Source organism: Coturnix japonica, unplaced genomic scaffold, assembly GCF_054131305.1.
Source record: "Coturnix japonica strain WE unplaced genomic scaffold, WE-NBRP24 Scf039, whole genome shotgun sequence".
Classification (NCBI taxonomy): Eukaryota; Metazoa; Chordata; class Aves; order Galliformes; family Phasianidae; genus Coturnix; species Coturnix japonica.
The window spans coordinates 5,431,004-5,456,510 of record NW_028188942.1 but is presented as its reverse complement, the minus strand read 5'-3'; the positions used below and the strand labels follow the sequence as shown (position 1 = coordinate 5,456,510).

General features: G+C 55.6%; 1 protein-coding gene across 1 annotated transcript in view; it reads left to right on the top strand.

The window, feature by feature from the left end:
- Positions 1 to 25,060, top strand: part of LOC107306777 (myosin-7) — a 31,552-nt gene extending 6,492 nt beyond the window's left edge. The window contains exons 4-40 of the mRNA XM_085530948.1: positions 795 to 951; positions 1,220 to 1,247; positions 1,346 to 1,457; positions 2,499 to 2,591; positions 3,162 to 3,225; positions 4,791 to 4,889; positions 4,971 to 5,074; positions 5,165 to 5,303; positions 5,381 to 5,499; positions 5,615 to 5,764; positions 6,374 to 6,544; positions 7,518 to 7,827; positions 7,926 to 7,993; positions 8,067 to 8,154; positions 8,231 to 8,348; positions 8,435 to 8,558; positions 9,115 to 9,251; positions 9,337 to 9,463; positions 9,569 to 9,697; positions 9,778 to 10,020; positions 10,187 to 10,363; positions 10,441 to 10,586; positions 10,688 to 10,778; positions 11,115 to 11,504; positions 12,103 to 12,229; positions 12,340 to 12,458; positions 13,979 to 14,175; positions 15,623 to 15,806; positions 16,562 to 16,727; positions 16,799 to 16,923; positions 17,006 to 17,314; positions 19,067 to 19,270; positions 19,500 to 19,625; positions 19,964 to 20,239; positions 21,594 to 21,689; positions 23,585 to 23,719; positions 24,943 to 25,060. Of these exons, the coding sequence (XP_085387074.1) occupies positions 795 to 951; positions 1,220 to 1,247; positions 1,346 to 1,457; positions 2,499 to 2,591; positions 3,162 to 3,225; positions 4,791 to 4,889; positions 4,971 to 5,074; positions 5,165 to 5,303; positions 5,381 to 5,499; positions 5,615 to 5,764; positions 6,374 to 6,544; positions 7,518 to 7,827; positions 7,926 to 7,993; positions 8,067 to 8,154; positions 8,231 to 8,348; positions 8,435 to 8,558; positions 9,115 to 9,251; positions 9,337 to 9,463; positions 9,569 to 9,697; positions 9,778 to 10,020; positions 10,187 to 10,363; positions 10,441 to 10,586; positions 10,688 to 10,778; positions 11,115 to 11,504; positions 12,103 to 12,229; positions 12,340 to 12,458; positions 13,979 to 14,175; positions 15,623 to 15,806; positions 16,562 to 16,727; positions 16,799 to 16,923; positions 17,006 to 17,314; positions 19,067 to 19,270; positions 19,500 to 19,625; positions 19,964 to 20,239; positions 21,594 to 21,689; positions 23,585 to 23,719; positions 24,943 to 24,963 (5,469 nt within the window). The 3' untranslated portion in view covers positions 24,964 to 25,060. The remainder of the gene's footprint in view (positions 1 to 794; positions 952 to 1,219; positions 1,248 to 1,345; positions 1,458 to 2,498; positions 2,592 to 3,161; positions 3,226 to 4,790; positions 4,890 to 4,970; positions 5,075 to 5,164; positions 5,304 to 5,380; positions 5,500 to 5,614; positions 5,765 to 6,373; positions 6,545 to 7,517; positions 7,828 to 7,925; positions 7,994 to 8,066; positions 8,155 to 8,230; positions 8,349 to 8,434; positions 8,559 to 9,114; positions 9,252 to 9,336; positions 9,464 to 9,568; positions 9,698 to 9,777; positions 10,021 to 10,186; positions 10,364 to 10,440; positions 10,587 to 10,687; positions 10,779 to 11,114; positions 11,505 to 12,102; positions 12,230 to 12,339; positions 12,459 to 13,978; positions 14,176 to 15,622; positions 15,807 to 16,561; positions 16,728 to 16,798; positions 16,924 to 17,005; positions 17,315 to 19,066; positions 19,271 to 19,499; positions 19,626 to 19,963; positions 20,240 to 21,593; positions 21,690 to 23,584; positions 23,720 to 24,942) is intronic.
- The last annotated feature ends 447 nt before the right edge of the window (positions 25,061 to 25,507 follow it).

Sequence of the window (25,507 nt, the reverse complement as noted above, 5' to 3'; positions counted from 1 at the left end):
TAGAACCAAGAGCTCCAGACCCATTGGGCCACCTAGAACTATGGTTGTTCCACTAGGAAGGCCTAGAACTGAGAGCTCCAAACTCATTGGGCCACCTAGAACAAAGATGCCCCACATGGAATGCCTAGAACCAAGAGCTCCAGACCCCTTCGTCCACCTAGAACCAGGACATCCCAGTAGGACCATGAGCTCTGGACCCATTGAGCTACCTAGAACCAGGGTTGTTCCACTAGGAGGACCGAGAACTGAGAGCTCCAGACCCATTGGTCCACCTAGAACTGGGATATCCCAGAAGGACCAAGAGCCCCAGACCCATTGGTGCATATAGAACCAGGATGTCCCACATGGAACACCTTGAACCAAGAGCTCCAGACTCATTGGTGCATATAGAACCAGGATGTCCCACATGGAACATCTAGAACCAAGAGCTCCAGACCCACTGAGCCACCTAGAACCGGGATGTCCCAGTAGGACCAAGAGCTCTGGACCCGTTGAGCCACCTAGAACCGGGATGTCCCACATGGAACACCGAGAACCAAGAGCTCTAGACCCACTGAGCCACCTAGAACCAGGATGTCCCAGTAGGACCGAGAGCTCCAGACCCATTGGGCCACCTAGAACTGGGATATCCCAGTAGCACCAAGAGCTCTGGACCCATTGGTGCATATAGAACCAGAATGTCCCTGTAGGACCAAGAGCTCTGGACCCATTGGTCCACCTAGAACTGGGACCCATTGGCTCATATAGACCCATGGCTGTCACCTGTTGCCCCTGACCCCCATCTCCTCCCCCAGACCTACTCGGGTCTGTTCTGCGTTACCGTCAACCCCTACAAGTGGCTGCCGGTCTACAACGCCGAGGTGGTGGCCGCCTACCGGGGCAAGAAGAGGAGCGAAGCTCCACCCCACATCTTCTCCATCTCTGATAACGCTTATCAGAACATGCTGACGGGTATGGACCTCCCCTGGGGCACCTTCAGCCCCACAGCTTCAACCCCGACCCCTTTTTTGGGGGGTGCCGAGGTTGTTTGTGGGGTGGGAGGTGGTTTGTGGGGCAGAGGTGCAGCTGTGGGGCAGGAGGTGGTTATTGGGGTGGGAGGTAGTTTGTGGGGCAGGAGGTGCAGCTGTGGGCTGTTAGGTGCAGCTGTGGGACGGGAGATGCAGCTGTGGGGCAGGAGGTGCAGCTGTGGGTCCTGATGTGACCCTTCTCATCCCACCAGATCGGGAGAACCAGTCCATCCTCATCACGTGAGTTCAGCCCCACATGTGGAGGGTGATCCCACCCCACACCTCCCCCTTATCTCTGCCCCATAACTGACCCTCATCACCCCACATCGCCCCCCAAGTGGAGAATCCGGTGCTGGGAAGACGGTGAACACCAAGAGGGTCATTCAATACTTTGCTGTCATTGCTGCCATCGGCGACCGCGGCAAGAAGGAGCCTGGGACGCCGGGGAAGGTCTCTATGGGGCTGGGATGTGGGTATGGGGGTTCTATGGGGGGGTATGGGGGCTCTGTGGGGGGATATGGGGGCTCTGTGGGAGGGAATGGGGGCTCTATGGGGGGATATGGGGTCTCTATGGGGGGTTATGGGATCTCTATGGGGGGTATGGGGTCTCTATGGGGGGGTATGGGGGCTCTATGGGAGGGTATGGGGGCTCTATGGAGGGGTCTGGGGGCTCTATGGGGGGTATGGATCTCTATGGGGGGATATGGGGGCTCTATGGAGGGGTATGGGGTCTCTATGGAGGGTATGGGGTCTCTATGGAGGGGTATGGGGGCTCTATGGGGGTATGGGGGCTCTATGGGGGGATATGGGGTCTCTATGGGGGGGAATGGGGTCTCTATGGGGGGGCATGGGGGCTCTATGGGGGGATATGGGGGCTCTATGGGGGGTTATGGGATCTCTATGGGGGGTATGGGGGCTCTATGGGGGGGTATGGGGGCTCTATGGAGGGGTCTGGGGGCTCTATGGGGGGTATGGGTCTCTATGGGGGGATATGATGGCTCTATGGAGGGGTATAGGGGCTCTATGGGGGGGTATGGGGACTCTATGGGGGTATGAGGGCTCTATGGAGGGGTATGGGGGCTCTATGGGGGGATATGGGGGCTCTTTTGGGGCTCTGTGGGCTCTGTGGGGGGGAATGGGGGCTCTATGGGGGGTATGGGGGCTCTATGGGGTGTATGGGGGCTCTATGGGGTTTTAGGGAAGGATATGGGATCTCTATGGTCTCTATGGGTCCCTGTGAGGTTTCTATGGGTCTTTAAGGGTCTCTATGGGTCCCAATGGGTATCTGCGGGGTCTCTAGGGGTCCCTGTGGGGTCCTGCCATTTTGATCCCCCAGCGGCCATTTTGGGTTCTGTCCGTCCATCTTGGCGGCCATTTTGGGTTCTGTCTGTCCATCTTGCACACCATTTTGATGCCTGAGGGGCCATTTTGGGTCCTACCCATCCATCTTGCCCTCCATTTTGACCCCCCTCCCCATTTTCCTCCCCCCAGGGGACCCTGGAGGATCAAATCATCCAGGCCAACCCCGCTTTGGAGGCCTTCGGCAACGCCAAGACCGTCCGCAACGACAACTCGTCTCGATTTGTGAGTGGTGGGAAGGAACGTTGTGGGGGAGAGGGGAGAAAAGTGGGGAGGGGATGTGGGTCAGCTCGCCCCACAACCAGATATTGGGGTCAGCTCACCCTGCAAACAGATATTGGAGTCAGCTCACCCCACAACCTGATATTGGGGTCAGCTCGCCCCGCAACCAGATACTGGGGTCAGCTCACCCCACAACCTGATATTGGGGTCAGCTCACCCCACAACCTGATATTGGGGTCAGCACTTGCCCCACAACCTGATATTGGGGTCAGCTCACCCCACAACCAGATATTGGGGTCAGCACTTGCCCCACAACCTGATATTGGGGTCAGCTCACCCCACAACCTGATATTGGGGTCAGCTCGCCCCACAACCAGATATTGGGGTCAGCACTTGCCCCACAACCTGATATTGGGGTCAGCTCACCCCACAACCAGATATTGGGGTCAGCTCACCCCGCAACCAGATATTGGGGTCAGCTCACCCCACAACCTGATATTGGGGTCAGCACTTGCCCCACAACCTGATATTGGGGTCAGCTCGCCCCACAACCTGATATTGGGGTCCTCGTAGGGTAAATTCATCCGTATCCACTTTGGAGCCACCGGAAAGCTGGCGTCGGCGGATATTGAGACCTGTGAGTGGGGCTGGGGGTGCAGCCTCCGTCCTGGGAGGGGTCCATCAAGTCATGGCAACAGCCCCACATCTCCTCCCTCCCCGTCATCTTATCACCCCCACCCACCCATCATCTCCCCTCCCCACCCACAAATCATCACCCCCCACCCACCATCTCCCCTCCCCACCCACCTTCTCACCCCTTCTCACTCATCTTTTCCTCCACCCATCATCTCACTCCAACCCACCTACCATCTCCCCACATATCTCATCCCCCGCCCACCCATCTTCTCCCACAACATATCATCTCCCCCCACCCACCCATCATCTCCCCGACCTATCATCTCCCCTTACCCATCTTCTCTCCCCCACCCACCCCTCTTCTCATCTTCTCCCCCACCCACCCATCATCAACCCCAACCATCCAACTTCTCATCCATCCACCTGCCTTCGCCTCCACCCACCCATCTTATCATCTCCCCCACTCATCTTCTCCCCCACCCATATCCTCACTCCCACCCAGCCGCCGTCTCCCCCACCCACCCATCATGTCCCCTCCCCACCCATCTTCTCACCCCTTCTCACTCATCTTCTCCCCTCCCATCTTCTCACTCCCACCTCCCCATCATCTCTCCCATCCATCTTCTCACCCCCACCCACCTATGATCTCCCCCACCCACCCACCCATCATCTCCCCCACCGACCTATCATCTTCCCCACTCACCCATCTTCTCCCCATCCACAAATAATCTCCCCCACCCATCTTCTCCCCCCACCCACCCATCTTCTCCTCTACCCACCTATCATCTCCCCCACCCATTTTCTCCCCCCACCCACCCATCTTCTCACCCCTTCTCACTCATCTTTACCCCACCCATCATCTCCCCCACCCATCTCACCCCCACCCACCCCCCATCATCTCCCCACCCATCTTCTCCCCCACCCACAAATCTTGTCCCCCACCCATCCATCATCTCCCCCACCCATCCATCATCTCCCCACCCATCTTGTCCCCACCCATCTTCTCACTCCCACTCACCCGCCTTCTCCCCCACCCGTTTTCTCACCCCTACCCACCCATCTTCTCATCTTCTCCCCCACCTACCCCTTTTCTCCCCCACCCACCTTCTCACCCCCCACCCACCCACCTTCTCCCCCACCCACCCATCTTCTCATCTCCTCCACCCATCTTCTCACCCACCAATACTCTCACCCCTTCCCACCCATCTTCTCCTCCACCCACCCATCATCTCCCTGATCTATCATCTCCCCCACCTTCTCCCCCACCCACAAATCATCTCCCCCACCCATTGTCTCCCCCCCCCACCCATCATCTCCCCACTCATCTTGTCCCCCACCCACCTTCTCCCCCACTGATCCTTTCCCCCTCCCACTTTTCCCCCACATCCCCCCCACCTCCTCCTCCACTTCCCCCTCCCATGCACCCCTCAACCTTCCTTCCACCCCACAATCTTCCTTCCACCCCACAACCTTCTTTCCACCCCTCAACCTTCCTTCCACTCCACAACCTCCCACCCACCCCACATCCTTCCTTCTGCCCCACAACCTTCCTTCCTTTCTCCCCAGACCTTCTGGAGAAGTCCCGTGTCATCTTCCAGCTGAAGGCTGAGAGGAACTACCACATCTTCTACCAGATCCTTTCCAACAAGAAGCCCGAGCTTCTGGGTCAGCTCCTCCCCCTACCTTCTACCCCATGGACCCCCCATAATCACCGTTGGCCCTTCCAACCCCACCTTCTCCCCATAGACATGATGCTGGTGACCAACAACCCCTACGACTACGCCTTCATCTCCCAAGGAGAGACCACGGTGCCATCCATCGATGATGGAGAGGAGCTGTTGGCCACAGACGTGAGCTGGAGGAATATGGGGCGAAACAGTGGGGAGCTGATGGGATCAGATCCCCCAACCCCTATTTTTGTTCCCTATTTCTTCCCATAGAGCGCATTCGACGTGCTGGGCTTCACCCCAGAGGAGAAGAACTCCATCTACAAGCTGACGGGTGCCATCATGCACTTCGGCAACATGAAATTCAAGCAGAAGCAAAGGGAGGAGCAGGCGGAGCCGGATGGTACCGAAGGTGGGCTCCATTCTGGTAGTAGAAGGAACTGGTAGACCCCCATGGATTCCCACCCTCATCTGTCCCTCTGTCCCCAGAGGCGGACAAGTCGGCTTATCTGATGGGGCTGAACTCGGCCGACCTCCTCAAGGGGTTGTGCCACCCCCGGGTGAAGGTGGGCAACGAATACGTCACCAAGGGGCAGAACGTCCAGCAGGTAACGCAGTGAGCTGCCCTTCAGTCCCACCCTCCTCCTTTTTGAGGTAGAGTGTTGGAAGTGGCTGGGCTTTAAGCTCCCTTCCAATCCAACCATGTTGTGACTCAACCTGCAGGTGATCTACGCCGTCGGAGCCCTGGCCAAGGCCGTCTATGAGAAGATGTTCAACTGGATGGTGACCAGGATCAATAACTCATTGGAGACCAAACAGCCTCGCCAATATTTCATCGGAGTCCTGGACATTGCTGGCTTTGAGATCTTTGATGTGAGTGTTTGGGGTTGGGGGGTGGGGGGTGCTGTGGGGCTGGGTGACGTGATGGAGCCATAGATTGACCTGACAGAAGGTGCTGAGTTGATCTCATTGACCGACTTGGATGTTCTGTTGACTCCATGGGGTGCTCAGGTGACCCCAGTCGCCCCATTGAACGCTCTGTTGATCCCACTGGGCCTCCAGTTGATCTCACTACTCCCACTGGATGCCCCTCTGACCCCATTGGATGTCCCACTGACCCAACTGGGCATCCCCCTGACCCCATTGGACGTCCCATTAACCCCACTAGGCTTCCAGTTGACCTCGTTTCACCTGCTGGCCCCACTGAATCATCTCCAGTTGACTTTACTCATCCCACTGAGCATCCATTGACCCCACTGGGTCCCCAGTTGACCTTAACCAACCCCATTGGGTGCTTCGTTGAACTCACCATGTTTCCACTTGACCCTCTGAGTCCTATTTTACACTGTGCAGATCCCGCTGAGGGCTGAGTTGACTCCTCTGGCCCTAGGGTGTCCTTGTCAGCCCCATAGATCCCGTTGGCCATAGGGTGACCCCAGGGGGCATCGTGCTGCTCTCACCATCTGTCTCTTCTCCCCCCAGTTCAACAGCTTCGAGCAGCTCTGCATCAACTTCACCAACGAGAAGCTGCAGCAGTTCTTCAACCACCACATGTTCGTGCTGGAACAGGAGGAGTACAAGAAGGAGGGAATAGAGTGGGAGTTCATTGACTTTGGCATGGACCTGCAGGCCTGCATCGACCTCATTGAGAAGGTGACGCACCCCTGAAGTGATCTGGGGTCCATTCTCACACATTGGGGACCCCAAAAAAGGCCAATAGGAGCAATGACTAACCCTAACCCTAACCCTAAAACCCTAACCCTAACCCGAACCCCAACCCTAACCATAATCCTACTCTACCCTAACCCTACCCATAACTCTAACTATAACCCTAACCCTCACCATACCCTAAACCTAACCCTACTCTACGCTAACCCAAAACCCTAACCATAATGCTGAATCTACTCTCCCCTAACCCTTACCCCTAATCCCAAACTAAAACCTGACCCTAACTCTACCCCTACCCCTAACCCTAACTCTAACCTTATCCCTAACCATAACTCTAACCCTAACCCCAAATCTAACCCTACCCCCACACCTAACCCTAACCCCAACTCTAACCATACCACCAAAAATAACCCTAACACTAACCCTACTCTACCCTAACCCTACCCCTACCGTACCCCTACCCTAGCCCTACCCCTACCTTAACCCTAACCCTAACCCTAACCCTAACCCTAACCCTAACCCTAACCCTAACCCTAACCCTACCCTAACCCTAAACCTAACCATACCCCTAACCCTAACTCTAACCCTGTCCCCAACCCTAACTCTAACCCTGTCCCCAACCCTAACCCTAACCCTAACCCTAACCCTACCCCTACCCTAACCCGAACCCTAACCCTAACCCTAACCCTAACCCTAACCCAAACCCTACCCTAACCCTAAACCTAACCATACCCCTAACCCTAACTCTAACCCTGTCCCCAACCCTAACTCTAACCCTGTCCCCAACCCTAACCCTAACCCTAACCCTAACCCTAACCCTAACCCTAACCCTAACCCTAACCCTAACCCTAACCCTAACCCTAACCCTAACCCTACCCTAACCCTAAACCTAACCCTAACCCTAACCCTAACCCTAACCCTAACCCGATCCCATCCGACCATGTCTTGTCCCCCACAGCCCATGGGGATCATGTCCATCTTGGAGGAGGAGTGCATGTTCCCCAAGGCCACGGACATGACCTTCAAGGCCAAACTCTTCGACAACCACTTGGGGAAATCGGCCAATTTCGGGAAACCCCGTAATATCAAAGGGAAGCCTGAAGCTCACTTTGCCCTGGTGCACTACGCGGGCACGGTAGACTATAACATCATTGGCTGGCTGCAGAAGAACAAGGACCCTCTCAACGAGACGGTGGTGGGGCTTTACCAGAAGTCAGCCTTGAAGCTCCTGGCCAATCTCTTTGCCAACTACGCGGGAGCCGACGCACGTAAGTAGCTCCATTGACCTGCTCAAGAGTGGAGAACCCACCATCCAAACCTTGACCCAACCAATCCATTGCTTCCTTTTCTTTTCCTCATCCAACAGCTGTGGAGAAGGGGAAAGGAGCCAAGAAGAAAGGTTCCTCCTTCCAGACCGTCTCAGCCCTGCACCGGGTGAGGACAGTGGGATCCATCAGACCAAGGGACCGTGGTGGATCTCGCTCTCATCATCCCTCATCTCCTCCAGGAGAACCTCAACAAGCTAATGACCAACCTCCGTTCCACCCACCCCCATTTTGTCCGCTGCATCATCCCCAACGAGACCAAGTCTCCTGGTGAGCCTATAGAACAACGCAGTGGGGTCAGATAGGGACCCACAACAGCTGCCAATGGTTCCCTTTCTGTACCCAGGTGTGATGGACAACCCCCTGGTGATGCACCAGCTCCGCTGTAATGGGGTGCTGGAGGGAATCCGCATCTGCCGCAAGGGTTTCCCCAACCGTATCCTCTACGGGGACTTCCGTCAGAGGTGGGATTGGCCAACGTGGGCCCGAAGGTGGGACCAGAACCCACCCAGGGCTCATTCTGGCGTCGGTTCCTCCCATTCTTTGCCAGGTATCGCATCCTGAACCCTGCAGCCATCCCTGAGGGGCAGTTCATCGACAGCCGCAAGGGAGCTGAGAAACTCCTGGGGTCCCTGGATATCGACCACAACCAGTACAAATTTGGGCACACCAAGGTGAGGCCTGGCAGGTCTTGGTTCCCCACCGTGCCACCATCCACTTCTCTGCTTACAGTCCTGCACCGTATGTCCACCGAACCACCCATCTGCCCATGCATTCAACCATGCCATGCAGCCAAACCCAACCACTGACCCTTCCATCCAACACAACCCAATATCTGATCCTTCCACCCAACCCAACCACTGACCCTTCCATCCCAACCCAACCCAACATCCAACCTGTCCATCCAACCCAACCCAACCACTGACTCTTCCACCCAACCCAACCCAACATCTGATCCTTCCATCCAACCCAACCACTGACCCTTCCATCCAACCCAACCCAACATCTGACCCTTCCATCCAACCCAATATCAGACCCTTCCATCCATCCTAACACAACATCTGACCCTTCCATCCAACCCAACCACTGACCCTTCAATCAAAACCAACCTTTCACACTTCCAGCCAACCCAACCCGACCTTCCACCCTTCCCCCCAACCCTCTCCTCCCAACCTCTCCTCTCCTTCTCATTCCACCCCATCCTCACCGACCTCCTTCCACCCCCCCAAGGTTTTCTTTAAGGCTGGGCTGCTGGGGCTGCTGGAGGAGATGCGTGATGAACGCCTGGCTCGCATCATGACCCGCCTGCAGGCCCAAGTCCGTGGCTTCCTCTCCAGGCAGGAGTTCAAGAAGATCTTGGAGCGCCGGTGGGTCCCATTGGTGCTGCTCAGTGGGGCGGTGCTGGGTGAGAGTCTCAGCCTCAAACTCACTTCAAGTGGTGGCTCCACGCAGGGACTCTCTGCTGGTCATCCAATGGAACATCCGTGCCTTCATGGGGGTGAAGAACTGGCCCTGGATGAAGCTGTACTTTAAGATCAAGCCCTTGCTGAAGAGCGCTGAGACTGAGAAGGAGATGCAGGTGGGAGGATGGGGGGGGGGCATGGGCCAAAACATGGGTTGGGTAGGGCTGATGGGTGCATGTTGGTGATGGCATCTGTCTCCTATGCCCCCCCCCCCAACACAGACAATGAAGGAGGAATTTGGGCGCCTGAAGGAGGCCTTGGAGAAGTCAGAGGCGCGTCGGAAGGAGCTGGAGGAGAAGATGGTGTCCATGCTGCAGGAGAAGAACGACCTCCAGCTGCAAGTGCAGGCCGTATGTGATGGCCCCTTCCAGGCCCAGCTGCTCCCCGCTCCCTTCCTTTCCACTCCCATCCATGAGGTTCCCCCCTATAGGAGCAAGACAATCTTGCTGATGCCGAGGAGCGCTGCGATCAGCTGATCAAGAACAAGATCCAGCTGGAGGCCAAAGTGAAGGAGATGTTGGAGAGGCTGGAGGAAGAGGAGGAGATGAACGCCGAGCTGACAGCCAAGAAGAGGAAGCTGGAGGACGAGTGTTCGGAGCTGAAGAAGGACATAGATGACCTGGAGCTGTCGTTGGCCAAAGTGGAGAAGGAGAAACACGCCACCGAGAACAAGGTGAGGATTGGGAAGACCCAAAGTGAGTTGGCTTGGGTTGAGAAGAACCACGAGTGGTCAGTCTGGGTTCTCCCACATCTCCTGACTTCCATGTAGTCTAGCTATGGGGCAGAAGGGGCCTCTTGGTGACTGAGATGGAGGCCTGGTACTTCTTCTCCCCACGCAGGTCAAGAACCTCACAGAGGAGATGGCCGGGCTGGATGAGACCATTGTCAAGTTGACCAAGGAGAAGAAGGCCCTTCAGGAGTCCCACCAGCAGACGCTGGATGACCTGCAGGCTGAGGAGGACAAGGTCAACACCTTGACGAAGGCCAAAGTGAAGCTGGAGCAGCAAGTGGATGACGTGAGTCCTGTCTCTTGTGTGCCTGGTCGGAAAGGATTCTCCTTGGGAATTGCTGGAGGTCTCTGCCTTGTTTTCAGCTTGAGAGCTCACTGGAGCAGGAGAAGAAGATCCGGATGGACCTGGAAAGAGCCAAGAGGAAGCTGGAAGGGGACTTGAAGCTGTCCCAGGAGAGCATCATGGACCTGGAGAATGACAAGCAGCAGCTGGAGGAGAGGCTGAAAAAGTAGGGCCCAGCCCACCACCTCCGTCATCCCCTCACCCCTTCCCCTGAATTTGTTCTGCTCTGAGAACTGGGGATGAAAACCTCTGTTCCTCCATCTCCAGGAAAGACTTTGAGCTCAATGCGCTCAATGCTCGAATTGAGGATGAACAAGCAGTTGCTGGCCAGCTTCAGAAGAAGCTCAAAGAGCTCCAGGTCAGGCTGGGGTAGAATGGAGCTGATAAGTCCCCAGTAGGTTGGGTTGGTGGAGCAGGGTCAAGTGGAAGAGTCTCTGGTTGGGTTGGGTTGGGTGGAAGAGTCTCAATTGGGCTGTGGAGTGAGTAATTGAGTTGAGTTGGGGTAAGTTGGGTTGAGCTGTGTGCTGAAGGGTCTCCAATGGGCCATGGAGGGATTAGTTGAATTTAGTTGAGTTGGGTTGGGTTGGGTTGAATTGTGTGCTGAAGGGTCTCCAATGGGCCATGAGTGGTGTTGGGTTGGGTAGAAGATCCCCCAGTTGGTTGGACTGAATCAAATGGATTCCCTGGATTGTAGGCAAGAATTGAGGAGCTGGAAGAGGAGCTGGAGGCGGAGAGGACGGGACGGGCCAAGGTGGAGAAGCTGCGCTCGGATCTATCACGGGAGCTGGAGGAGATCAGCGAGAGGCTGGAGGAGGCCGGTGGAGCCACGTCGGTGCAGCTGGAGCTCAACAAGAAGAGGGAGGCTGAGTTCCAGAAGCTGCGGAGGGACCTGGAGGAGGCCACGCTGCAACACGAGGCCACGGCCGCTGCCCTGCGCAAGAAACACGCCGACAGCGTGGCCGAGCTGAGCGAGCAGCTGGACAACCTGCAGAGGGTCAAGCAGAAGCTGGAGAAGGAGAAGAGCGAGCTGAAGCTGGAGCTGGACGACGTCAGCTCCAACATGGAGCAGCTCATCAAGGCCAAGGTAGCCAACCAGGAAGACTCCAGGTGGGATGGTTCCTTCTCTGGTTCAAGGCCAAGGTAGGAGATGAGGGGTAAGCCAGGTAGGATGGTCCCCCTCTGGTCTTCTGGTGCTCTTCCCAATCAGGGGGACACCAGGTAGGATGGACCCTCCTCTGGTTCAAGGCCAAGGTAGCCAATAAGGGGGAAGCCAGGTGGGACAGTTCCCCTCTTATCTTCTGGTGCTCTTCCCAATCAAGGGGAAGCCAGGTGGGCTGGTCCCCCCTCCGGTCTTCTGGTGCTCTTCCCAATCAAGGGGATACCAGTTAGGATGGACTCCCCTCTGGTTCAAGGCCAAGGTAGCCAACCAGGGGGACTCCAGGTGGGACAGTTCCTCCTCTGGTTCAAGGCCAAGGTAGGGGATCAGGGGGATGCCAGGTGGGTTGGTCCCCCCTCTGGTGTTCTTCCCTTGCAACTCTCTGATCTCATCTTCTTCCATATAATCACTCAGGTTGGAAAAAGACCTTAAAGCTCATCAAGTCCAACCACGACCTTAACCAAATTACCCTAACAACCCTCTCTAAACCATGCCCCTGAGCACCAATTCCCACTGTCTCCCCCAGGCCAACCTGGAGAAGATGTGCCGCACCACCGAGGACCAGATGAACGAGCACCGCAGCAAATCAGAGGAGGCACAGCGCATGGTTGCAGACCTCAGCACCCAGCGAGCCAAGCTGCAGACAGAGAATGGTGAACACCTCGACCTCCCCCTTTCTCTGCTCCATCTGCTGCCCTTCGGGACCACTGGGGGTTGTTGGGGGCTCTCCATAGTAACAACCACCCCAATTTGTGTCCCGTAGGTGAGCTCTCGAGGCAGCTGGAGGAGAAGGAAGCCTTCATCAACCAGCTGATGCGTGGGAAACTCACCTACACCCAGCAGCTGGAGGACCTGAAGAGGCAGCTTGAGGAGGAAGCCAAAGTATGAAAGGGTTTGGAGGGTGGGAGGTTTGGGGGTGAGGCATCCCAAGGGCAGGGGGATACGAGGGGGGATGGAGAGGTTTGTTGTCATTGTGGAGGTTGGGTTGGGTTGTGTTGGAATGGATTGAATTGTGTTGAATTTGATTTGCTTGGATGGAGTTGCGTTTGGTTAGCTTGAGTTGGATTGATTTGGGTTGGGTTGGTTGGTTCAGTTGCTCTGGGTTGTGTTGAGCTGGATTGGGTTGAGTTTCATTGCATTGAGTGGAGAGGGTTGAGTTGAGTTAGGTTGAGTTGGGTTGAGTTGAGTTTGGTTGGGTTGAATTGTGTTGAGTTGGGCTGAGTTGGTTTGAGTTGTGTCAAGTTGTGTTGGGTTGAGTTGAGTTATTTGGGGCTGAGTTGAATTGAGTTGATTGAGTTGGAGCAGGTTGAGATGATTTGGATTGAGTTTGATTGCACTGCTCTGAGTTTCATTGGATTGGGTTGAGTTTGATAGGATTGGGTTGAATTGAGTTGGGTGGAGTTTAACTGTATTGGGTTGAACTGAGTTGGGTTGAGTTTAATTGGATTGGGATGAATTGAGTTGGGTTGAGTTTGATTGAGTTTGACTGGGGGGGGGGATGGAGGAGCTCATGGAGGTTGGTTGTCATGGAGGTTTGTTTGTATTGTGTTGGAATGGATATAATTGGGTTGAATTGGATTTGCTTGGATTGAGTGTCGTTTGGTTAGCTTGGATTGATTTGGGTTGGATTGGATCAGGTTGGGTTGGTTGGCTGAGTTGTGCTGGGTTGTGTTGAGTTGGATTGGGTTGAGTTTCTTTGTGTTTAGTGGAGAAGGTTGAGTTGGGTTTGGTTCATGTTGAGTTGTGTTGAGTTGGACTGAGGGGTTGGGTTATATTGAGCTGAGTTGGGCTGAGCTGGTTTGAGTTGTGTCAAGTTGTGTTGTGTTGTGTTGAGTTATTTGGGGCTGAGTTGAGTTGATTGAGTTGGAGCAGGTTGAGATGATTTGGATTGAGGTGAGTTTAATTGCACTGGGTTGAGTTGGGTTGGAATGGGTTGAGTTGGGTTGAGTTTAATTGGATTGTGTTGAATTGGTTGGGTTGTGTTTAATTTGATTGGGTTGAATTGAGATGGGTTGAGTTTGATTGGATTGGGATGAATTGTGTTGGGTTGAGTTTAATTGAGTTGGGTTGAATTTAATTGGATTGGGTTGAATTGAGCCGGGTTGTGATTGGTTGAGCTGGATTGAATCAGTTTGGGTTGAGTTTGATTGGACTGGGTTGGATTGAGTTGGGTTGAGTTTGATTGGATTGGGTTGAGTTGAGTTGGGTTGGGTTGAGTTTGATTGGGTTGAATTGAGTTGTGCTGAAATCTCTTGTGTTTAGTTGAGTCGGGTTGGGTTAGTTGAGCTGTGTTGCTCTAAGGAAGACCTGATTGAGTTGAAGCCTTGAATGCCACCCTTTGTTGGCCCGGAGAGCCTCACTCTGTCCCCAGCTGATTCTTCTCTGCCTTCTCTTCCCCCCAGGCCAAGAACGCCCTGGCCCATGCCCTGCAGTCAGCCCGGCACGACTGCGACCTGCTGAGAGAGCAGTACGAGGAGGAGACGGAGGCCAAGGCTGAGCTGCAACGCGCCCTGTCCAAGGCCAACTCGGAGGTGGCCCAATGGAGGACCAAGTACGAGACCGACGCCATCCAACGCACCGAGGAGCTGGAGGAGGCCAAGTGAGTCCTATGTGGCCAATGGGTTAGGGGGCTGATGGAGGAGACCTATGGGGCCACACAATGTGAGTCAGTGGGTTTGGGGGTTCATATAGGAGTCCTATGGGGCCACACAATGTGGGTCAATGGGTTTGGAGGCTCATATAGGAGTCCTATGGGGCCACACAATGTGAGCCAACAGGTTTGGAGGATCATATAGGAGTCCTATGGGGCCACACAATGTGAGTCAATAGGTTTTGAGGTTCCTATAGGAGTCCTATGGGGCTACACAATGTGAGTCCTGTCCCAATAGGTTTGGAGGCTCTTATTGGAGTCCTATGGGGCCACACAGTGTGAGTCCTGTCCCAATAGGTTTGGAGGGTCATATAGGAGTCCTATGGGGCCACACAATGTGAGTCCTATGGGGCCAATGGGTTTGGAGGTTCATATAGCAGTCCTATGGGGCCACACAATGTGAGTCAATGGGTTTGGAGGATCCTATAGGAGTCCTATGGGGCCACACGATGTGAATCCTATGGGGCCAATGGGTTTGGAGGGTCATATAGGAGTCCTATAGGGCCACGCAATGTGAGTCAGTGGGTTTGGGGGTTCATATAGGAGTCCTATGGGGCCACACAATGTGAGTCCTGTCCCAATAGGTTTGGAGGCTCATATAGAAGTCCTATGGGGCCACACAATGTGGGTCAATGGGTTTTGGGGTTCATATAGGAGTCCTATGGGGCTACACAATGTGAGTCCTGTCCCAATAGGTTTGGAGGGTCATATAGGAGTCCTATGGGGCCACACAATGTGAGTCAATGGGTTTGGAGGATCCTATAGGAGTCCTACGGGGCCACACAATGTGAGTCAGTGGGTTTGGAGGATCCTATAGGAGTCCTATGGGGCCACACAATGTGAGTCAATGGGTTTGGAGGGTCATATAGGAGTCCTATGGGGCCACACAATGTGAGTCAATGGGTTTGGAGGCTCATACAGGAGTCCTATGGGGCCACACAATGTGAGTCAATAGGTTTTGAGGTTCCTATAGGAGTCCTACGGGGCCACACAATGTGAGTCCTGTCCCAATAGGTTTGGAGGCTCTTATTGGAGTCCTATGGGGCCACACAGTGTGAGTCCTGTCCCAATAGGTTTGGAGGGTCATATAGGAGTCCTATGGGGCCACACAATGTGAGTCAATGGGTTTGGAGGATCCTATAGGAATCCTATGGGGCCACGCAATGTGAGTCAATGGGTTTTGAGGTTCCTATAGGAGTCCTATGGGGCCACACAATGTGAGTCAATGGGTTTGGAGGTTCCTATAGGAGTCCTATGGGGCCACACAATGTGAGTCAATGGGTTTGGAGGTTCCTATAGGAGTCCTATGGGGCCACACAATGTGGGTCAATGGGTTTGGAGGTTCCTATAGGAGTCCTATGGGGCCCAGCACCGTGTCTCTCCATCCCCCCATTAGGAAGAAGCTGGCGCAGCGGCTGCAGGAAGCCGAGGAGGCAGTGGAGGCAGTAAATGCCAAGTGTTCCTCCTTGGAGAAGACCAAACATCGGCTGCAGAATGAGATCGAGGACCTGATGGCGGATCTGGAGAGGTCCAACGCCGCCGCTGCCGCTCTCGATAAGAAGCAAAGGAACTTTGATAAGGTGGGAGCTCGAGGGCATGGGCGTGAGTAGGGTGATAAGGTGGGAGCTCAAGGGCGTGATAAGGGTGATAATGTGGATGGGCATGGTTAGGGTGATAAAGTGGGATCTCAAGGGCATGATTAGGGAGATAAGGTGGTTGGGCTTGATTACAGTGCTATGGTGGGAGCTCAAGGGCATGGTTAGGGTGATAAGGTTGGAGTTCAAGGGCATGGGCATGATGAGGGTGATAAGGTGGATGGGCATGATTAGGGTGATAAGGTGGGAGCTCAAAGGCATGGTTAAGGTGATAAGGTGGGAGCTGAAGGGCATGGGCATGGTTAGAGTGATATGGTGGAAGATCAAGGGAATGATTAAAGTGATAAGGTGGGAGCTCAAGGGCACGATTAAGGTGATAAGGTGAGAGCTCAAGAGCATGGGCATGATTAGGGTGATAAGGTGGATGGGCATGATGAGGGTGATAAGGTGGGAGCTCAAGGGCATGATTGGAGTGATAAGGTGGGAGCTCAAGGGCAAGGGCATGATTAGGGTGATAAGGTGGGAACTGAAGGGCATGGTTAAGGTGATAAGGTGGATGGGCATGATTAAGGTGATAAGGTGGGAGCTCAAGGACATGGGCTTGGTTAGAGTGAAAAGGTGGATGGGCATGGGGAGGGTGTTAAGGTGGGAGCTCAAGGGCACAAGGTTGGGGTGAGGAGAAGGAAGACATTCTCCATGGAAGAGGAGGTTATAATCAATCCTTGGGGCGTCCCCTGCAGATCTTATCAGAGTGGAAGCAGAAGTTCGAGGAGTCTCAGACGGAGCTGGAGGCGTCGCAGAAGGAATCCCGGTCCCTCAGCACCGAGCTCTTCAAGCTGAAGAACGCCTATGAGGAATCGCTGGAGCACCTGGAGACCATCAAGAGGGAGAACAAGAACCTCCAAGGTTTGGATGCAGCCATCCCTAACATCACCTCTGTGCTTAATACACCCCCTGATGGGTTCTTATCCACACAGAGGAGATCTCGGATCTGACGGAGCAGCTGGGAGCCAGCCACAAGACCATCCACGAGCTGGAGAAGGTCCGGAAGCAGCTGGATGCTGAGAAGATGGAGCTTCAAGCAGCTTTGGAGGAGGCCGAGGTGAGCAAAGTTCCATCCCCACGCAACCATCACCATCCTCCGGGTGTCTCCAATGGCCATTAACGCTCCCATGTCCATCCAGGCATCCCTGGAGCACGAGGAGGGGAAGATCCTGAGGGCTCAGCTGGAGTTTAACCAAGTGAAGGCGGACTACGAGCGTAAGCTGGCGGAGAAAGAGGAGGAGATGGAGCAGGCCAAGAGGAACCACCTGCGGGTGGTGGAATCACTGCAGACCTCGCTGGATGCCGAGACACGGAGCCGCAATGAGGCTCTGAGGCTGAAGAAGAAGATGGAGGGCGACCTCAACGAGATGGAGATCCAGCTGAGCCACGCCAACCGCATGGCGGCCGAGGCGCAGAAGCAAGTCAAGGCCTTGCAGGGTTACCTCAAGGTGGGAATAATGGGAGGTGATGTGGGGCTGTTGGAGTTGGTTATTGGTCCATTGGTGGCCTCTGGTGACCATATCACCCACTGGGTGACCACTTGGTGCCCATTTGTGACCACATACCCTATTGGGTGATCACTTGGTGTACATTGGTGGCCTCTTGGTGGCCATTGGGTGACCACTTGGTGTCCCTTGGTGGCTGTGGTGGTTGACGTGGTGGCTGTAGGTGCTTGGGTGACCTAGAACGTGGTTGAGCTGGAGCCTGTAGGGACTTGGGTGACCTAGAACGTGGTTGACCTGGTGGTTGTAGGGGTCTGAGTGACCTAGAACATGGTTGAGCTGGCAGCTGTAGGCGCTTGGGTGACCTAGAATGTGGTTGACCTGGAGGCTGTAGGGGCTTGGGTGACCTAGAACGTGGTAGTTCTGGTGGTTGTAGATGCTTGGGTGACATAGAATGTGGCAGACCTGGTGGTTTTAGGGTATTGGGTGACCTAGAACGTGGGTGAGCTGGTGGCTGTAGGGCCTCTGGTGACCAAGTAGCCCATTGGGTGACCAGTTAGTGTCCATTGGTGGCCACAAAATTCATTGGGTGACCACTTGGTGTCTATAGGATGCTCTTGGGTTGGTATTTGGTTCCCAATTGGAAATGGTTGGGTGGGCGTTGGGTGGAAGTTTGGGGGCTTGATGGGTGTCCAATGGGTGGCTGTCAGCTGGCCATTGGGCAGCCATTGGTTACCCATTGGGTGGCCTTTGATTGCCCAGTGGGCGGCCATTGATTGCCCATTGGGTGGCCAGTTGGTGATCACTGTGTGGCCATTGGTTGTCCATTCTGAGACCACTGATCACCCATTGGGTGACCAACTGGTTATCACTTGGTGTCCATTGGTGGCATCTGGTGGCCACATAACCCATTGGGCGACCAGTTGGTGTCCATTGGTGGCTGTTGAGGTTGACATGGTGGCTGCTGTGGCTTGGGTGACCTAGAACGTGGTTGACCTCGTGATTGTAGGGGCTTGTATGACCCAGAATGTGGTTGACCTGGAGCCTGCAGAGACTTGGGTGACCCAGAATGTGGTTGACCTGGAGCCTGTAGAGACTTGGGTGACCTAGAACGTGGTCGACCTGGTGGCTGTAATGGATTGGGTGACCTAGAATGTAGTTGAGTTGGTGGCTGTAGGGACTTGGGTGACCTAGAATGTGGTAGACCTGGAGGTTTTAGGGGCTTGGGTGACCTAGAACATGGTAGTCCTGGTGGTTGTAGGGTCTTGGGTGACCTAGAATGTGGTTGACCTGGTGGCTGTAGTGCCTCTGGTGACCACATATCCCATTGGGTGACCACTTGGTGGCTGTGGTGGTTGACATGGTGGCTGTAGGTGCTTGGGTGACCTAGAATGTAGTTGAGCTGGTGGCTGTAGGGACTTGGGTGACCTAGAATGTGGTAGACTTGGTGGTTTTAGGGGCTTGGGTGACCTAGACCATGGTAGTCCTGGTGGTTGTAGGGTCTTGGGTGACCTAGAATGTGGTTGGCCTGGTGGCTGTAGGTGCTTGGCTGACCTAGAATGTAGTTGAGCTGGTGGCCGTATGGATATGGGTGACCTAGAATGTGGTTGAGCTGGTGGCTGTAGGTGCTTGGGTGACCTAGAACGTGGTTGAGCTGGTGTCCATTGGTGTCCTCTGGTGACTACATCATCATATACTCACCCCAATTACCCCCTCCCCCGCCACCCCCCCCCCCCCGCTCTCCATGTCACCCCGCAGGACTCCCAGTTGCAGTTGGATGACGCGTTACGCGCCAACGAGGACCTGAAGGAGAACATCGCCATCGTGGAGCGGCGGAACAACCTCCTCCAATCGGAGCTGGAGGAGCTGCGCGCCGCGCTGGAGCAGAGCGAGAGGAGCCGCAAGATGGCGGAGCAGGAGCTGATCGAGGCCAGCGAGCGCGTCCAGCTCCTCCACTCACAGGTCAGGAGGCCATGATGGTCAGTCATTCAATCATGGTGGCCATATTGGGGTTGGCGGCCATATCGGTATTGGTGGCCATATTGGGGTCGGTGGGCGTATTGGGGGTCGGTGGCCATATTGGGGGTTGGTGGCCATATTGGAGTTGTTGGTGGTCATAATGGGGTTGGTGGCCATATTGGGGTTGTTGGTGGTCATATTGGGGTTAAATCCCACTGCTCCTCTCTTGCAGAACACCAGCCTCATCAACCAGAAGAAGAAGATGGAGGCTGACATCTCCCAGCTGCAGACAGAGGTGGAAGAAGCCATCCAGGAGTGCCGGAACGCTGAGGACAAGGCCAAGAAGGCCATCACCGACGTGAGTGCTGCATCATCCATCCATCATCTATCCATCATACATCATCCATCCATCCATCATCCATCCATCATACATCCACCTCTCTCATCTCTCCCATTCCTCCATTTCCATCTCCCTTTCCTCCTCCTCTCTCATCTCCCTTTCCTCCACCTCTCCCTTCCATCCTTCCCTCTCCCATCTCTCCCATTCCTCCACCTCTCCCTCTCATCCTTCCTATACCTCAACCTCTCCCATCTCTCCAATACCTTCCCTTCCATCTCCCCCATTCCTCCACCTCTCCCATCTCACCCCTTCCTCCACCTCTCCCCACCCTCCATCTCACCGCACCTCTCTTGTAGGCGGCCATGATGGCGGAGGAGCTGAAGAAGGAGCAGGACACGAGTGCCCACCTGGAGCGGATGAAGAAGAACATGGAGCAGACCATCAAGGACCTGCAGCTGCGGCTGGATGAGGCTGAGCAGTTGGCCCTCAAGGGAGGCAAGAAACAGCTGCAGAAGCTGGAGGCGCGAGTGAGGGAGCTGGAGAACGAGCTGGAGGCCGAGCAGAAGCGGAACGCGGAGAGCGTCAAAGGGCTGCGCAAGTCGGAGCGGCGTGTCAAGGAGCTCAGCTACCAGGTGGGACATCTAGAACGTGGTCAAGCTGGTGGCCGTAGAGTCTTGGGTGACCTAGAACGTTGTTGAGCTGGAGGCAGTACAGATATGGGTAACATAGAACACAGGCAGGAGACCTAGAACATGATTGACCTGGTGGCTGTAGGGGCTTGTGTGACCTAGAATGTGGTCGAGCTGGAGGCTGTAGGGACCTGGGTGACCTAGAATGTGGTTGAGCTGGTACCAGGTGGGACATCTAGAATGTGGTTGAGATGGTGGCTGTAGGGATATGGGTGACCTAGAATGTAGTAGACCTGGTGGTTGTGCTTGGGTGACCTAGAACGTGGTTGAACTGGAGGCTGTAGGGACCTAGAACATAGTTGAGCTGGAGGCAGTAGGGGATTGGGTAACCTAGAACACAGATGTTATGATTGTAAGAACACAGGAGACCTAGAACATGGTTGAGCTGGTGGCTGTAGGGGCTTGGGTGACCTAGAACATGGTTGAGCTGGTGGCTGTAGGGATGCAGGTGATCTAGAATGTAGCTGAGCTGGTGGCTGTAGAGACTTGGGTGACCTAGAATGTATTTGACCTGGTGGCTGTAGGGATGCAGGTGATCTAGAATGTGGTTGATCTGATGTGTGTAAGAATGCAGGTAACACAAAACATAGGCATGGTGACCCATGTGGACCCAGACCAAATTTGACCTGATGGTTGTAGGGACATGGGTGACATGAAACTTAGACCTTGTGGCCACAGTGACATGGTGAACCTAGAACATGGCTGACCTGGTGGCTGCAGGGACACGAGTGACCTAGAACATGGTTGACCCGGAGGCTGTAGGGAACATGGGTGACCTAGAACATGGTTGACTTGGTGACTGTAGGGACATGGGTGACATAGAACACAGGGTACCTAGAACGTGGTTGACCTGGTGGCTGTAGGAACAGAGGTGATCAAGAACATGGCTGGCCTGGTGGCTGTAGAGATACAGGTGACACGAAACACAGACACGGTAGCCACAGTGACACGGGGGACCCAGGACATGGCTGACCGGGTGGCTGTGGGGACATGGGTGATCTAGAACAAGACTGACCTGGTGGCTGTAGAGACACAGGTGACACAAAACATACACCTGGTGGCCACAGGGGGCACAGATGACCTAGAACCAGATGACCATGAGCACCTTCTCCCTCTCTGCCCAACGTCTCATGACCTTGCCGGGGAGGCTGCTTCCCTCCCAGGAACTCTTCTAACAAATTCCAAACCTGAACTGGCCCCGCGGTGATCCAGAACATGGGAAATCTGTGGGGCTCTGTGAGGCTCGGACCCACACATGTCCCACTTTGGGGTCATCCCCCGGTGTCCCCACCTGCAGACTGAGGAGGACCGGAAGAATATGGTGAGGCTGCAGGACTTGGTGGACAAGCTGCAGCTGAAGGTGAAGGCCTACAAGAGGCAGGCCGAGGAGGCGGTGAGTGGGAGGGAGGGGGGATATGGAGGGAGGGAGGGGTGAGGGTGGGGGTGGGTGATGGGGGGGTGGTAGATGGGTTGGACGGTGAGTGGGTGGGTTAATGGGTGGGTGATGGGTGGGTGGGTTAATGGGTGGGCTATGGGGGGAGGTGAGGGGTGGGGGTGGGTAATGGGTGGGTGGGTAGGTGATGGGGGAGTGGGTGGGTGGGAAGATGATGAGGGAGTGGGTGGGTGGGTATGTGGGTGGGTGATGGGGGGGGGTGGGTGATGGGTGTATGGATGATGGGTGGGTGGGTGGAGGGGTGGGTAGATGGATGGGTGGGTGGAGGGGTGGGTGGATGAGTGGATAGAGGGGTGGGTAGATGGATGGGTGGGTGAGTGGGTGATGGGTGAATGAGTGGGTGGGTGGATGGATGAGTGGGTAGGTGAGTGGGTAGGTGGGTGGGTGGGTGGGTGGATGGATGAGTGGGTAGGTGGGTGGGTGGGTGAATGGAGGGGTGGGTGGGTGAATGGGTGGTTGGATGGACAGATGAGTGGGTGGGTGGGTGGTTGGATAGGTAGGTGGGTGGGTTAATAGGTGGGTGATGGGTGGGAGATGGGTTGGTGGGTGGGTGGGTTAATGGGTGGGTGGGAGGATGGGTATGTGGGTGGGTGATGGGTGGGCTATGGGTGGGTGGGTGATGAGTGGGTTAATGGATGGGTGATGGGTGGGTGGATGATGGGTGGGTGATGGGTGGGTGGGAGGATGGGTGGGCTATGGGTGGGGGAGTGAGGGGTGGGGGGGGTGATGGGAGGGTGGGTGGGAGGGGGGGTTAATGAGTGGGTGGGTTAATGGGTGGGTGACAGATGGGTGGGTGATGGGTGTATGGATGATGGGTGGGTGGGTGCGTGGGTGGGTGGGTGGATGGGTGAGTGGGTAGGTGGGTGAATGGGTGGTTGGATGGACAGATGAGTGGGTGGGTGGGTGGATGGATGGGTGGGTGGGCTAATAGGTGGGCTAATAGGTGGGTGAGAGATGGATGGGTGGGAGATGGGTTGGTGGGTGGGTGGGTTAATGTGTGGGTGGGAGGATGGGTATCTGGGTGGGTGGATCATGGGTGGGTGGGTGATGGGTGGAGGGGAGGGGGGTGATGGTGGGGTGGATGGATGGATGGGTGGGTGGGTGGGTTAATGGATGGGTGATGGGTGGGTGGGTGGGTGGGTGGATGAGTGGATAGAGGGGTGGGTAGATGGATGGGTGGGTGAGTAGGTGGATGGATGAGTGGGTAGGTGGGTGGGTGGGTGGATGGAGGGGTGGATAGATTGGATGGATGGGTGTGTGGATGGAGGGGTGGAGGGGTGGGTGGACGGATGAGTGGGTGGGTGGGTGGGTGGATGGGTGGGTGGTTAGATAGGTAGGTGGGTGGGCGGAGGGGTGGGTGGGTGTATGGGTGGGTGGATAGAGGGGTGAGTGGTTGAATGGGTGGATGGGTGGGAGGATGGATGGGTGGGAGGATGGATGGAGAGGTGGGTGGGTGGTTGAATGGGTGGGTGGATGGATGGAGATGGATGGATGATGGATGATGGATGGATGGATGGATGGATGGATGGATGGATGGATGGATGGATGGATGGATGGATGATGGATGATATGGATGGATGGATGGATGGATGGATGGATGGATGGATGGATGAATGGATGGATGATTAATGGATGGATGGATGATGGATGATTAATGGATGGGTGGATGATGGATGATGGATGGATGGATGATGGATGATGGATGATTAATGGATGGATGATGGATTGTTAATGGATGGATGGATGGATGATGGATGATGGATGATTAATGGATGGATGGATGAAGGATGGATGATGGATGATTAATGGACGATGGATGGTTGGATGCCCCGCAGGAGGAACAGGCCAACTCCAACCTGGCCAAGTTCCGCAAGGCGCAGCACGAACTGGACGAGGCAGAGGAACGAGCTGACATCGCTGAGTCACAGGTCAACAAACTGCGCGCCAAGAGCCGCGACATCGGAGCCAAGGTGGGGCCGGACCCATAGATTGACCCATAGCATGACCCACACATCCTTGCCCCACATCCCTGCCTCGCATCCCTGCCCCACCTCATCTCTGCCCCACATCCCAGCCCCATAGACTGACCCACTGCCTGACCCACACAGCCCAGACCCACATTCCTGCCCCACATCATCCCTGCCCCACATCATCCCTGCCCCACCTCATCTCTGCCCCACCTCATCTCTGCCCCACCTCATCTCTGCCCCACATCATCCCTGCCCCACATCCCAGCCCCATAGACTGACCTACTGCCTGACCCACACATCCCTGCCCCACATTCCTGCCCCACGTCATCCCTGCCCCACACATTCCTGCCCCACATCCCTGCCTCACATCCCTGCCCCACATCCCCGCCCCACACATCCCTGCCCATCATCCCTGCCCCACATCCCTGCCCCATAGACTGACCCACTGCCTGACCCACACATTCCTGCCCCACACCATCCCTTCCCCACTCATCCCTGCCTCGCATCCCTGCCCCTTAGACTGACCCACTGCCTTACCCACACAGCCCAGACCCACATCCCTGCCCCACATCATCCCCGCCCCACACATCCCCGCCCCACACATCCCTGTCACACATCCCTGCCCCACATCCCTGCCCCACATCCCTGCCCCACACCATCCCTGCCCCACCTCATCTCTGCCCCATATCCCTGCCCCACATCCCTGCCCCACATCATTCCCTGCCCCACCTCATCCCTGCCCCACACATCCCTGCCCCACATCCCCGCCCCATAGATTGACCCACTGCCTGACCCACACATCCCTGCCCCACATTCCTGCCCATCATCCCCACCCCACATCCCTGCCCCATAGACTGCCCAAAAACACCCCACACATCCCTGCCCCACATCCCTGCCCCACATTCCTGCCCCATAGACTGACCCACTGCCTGACCCACACATCCCTGCCCCACATCATCCCTGCCCCACATCCCTGCCCCATAGACTGACCCACTGCCTGACCCACACATCCTTGCCCCACATCCCTGCCCCGCATCATCCCCGCCCCACACATCCCTGCCCCACCTCATCCCTGCCCCACACATCCCTGCCTCACATCCCTGCCCCACATCATCCCTGCCCCACATCCCTGCCCCATAGACTGACCCTCTGCCTGACCCACACATCCTTGCCCCACACATCCCGTCTGTCCCATAACCTCCCTCTTCCATCTCTCCCCACAGAAAGGACTCAATGAGGAGTGAGACCTCCGGCAGATCCACTCTCCTGCCCCACATCCCATCAGTTCCCTTCTCTGCCCCACAACTTCCCCTTTGGGCCAATAAAACTCCTTCAGCAACAGTGGCTGCGTGTGGGGCCTTGTGTGGGGCAGGGCTTTGTGTGGAGCAGAGCTTTGTGTGGGGCAGGGCTGCGTGTGGGGCAGAGCCTTGTGTGGGGCAGGGCTGCGTATGGGGCAGGGCTGCGTGTGGGTCAGAAGTCTGTGTGGGGCAGGGCTTTGTGTGGGGCTTTGTTTGGGAGAATCTGGGATCTCTATGGGCTCTCTATGGGGATCTATGTGGTCTATGGGGTCTCTATGGTGTCTGTGTGATCTCTATGGGGATCTATGGGGTCTCTATGGGGTTTATGGAGTCTCTATTGGGCTCTATGGGGATCTATGGGGTCTCTATGGGGTTCTATGGGGTCTATGGTGTCTCTGTGGGAATCTATGGGGTCTCTATGGGGTTTATGGGGTCTCTATGGGGATCTATGGGGTCTATGGGGTCCCTATGGGGATCTATGGGGTCTATG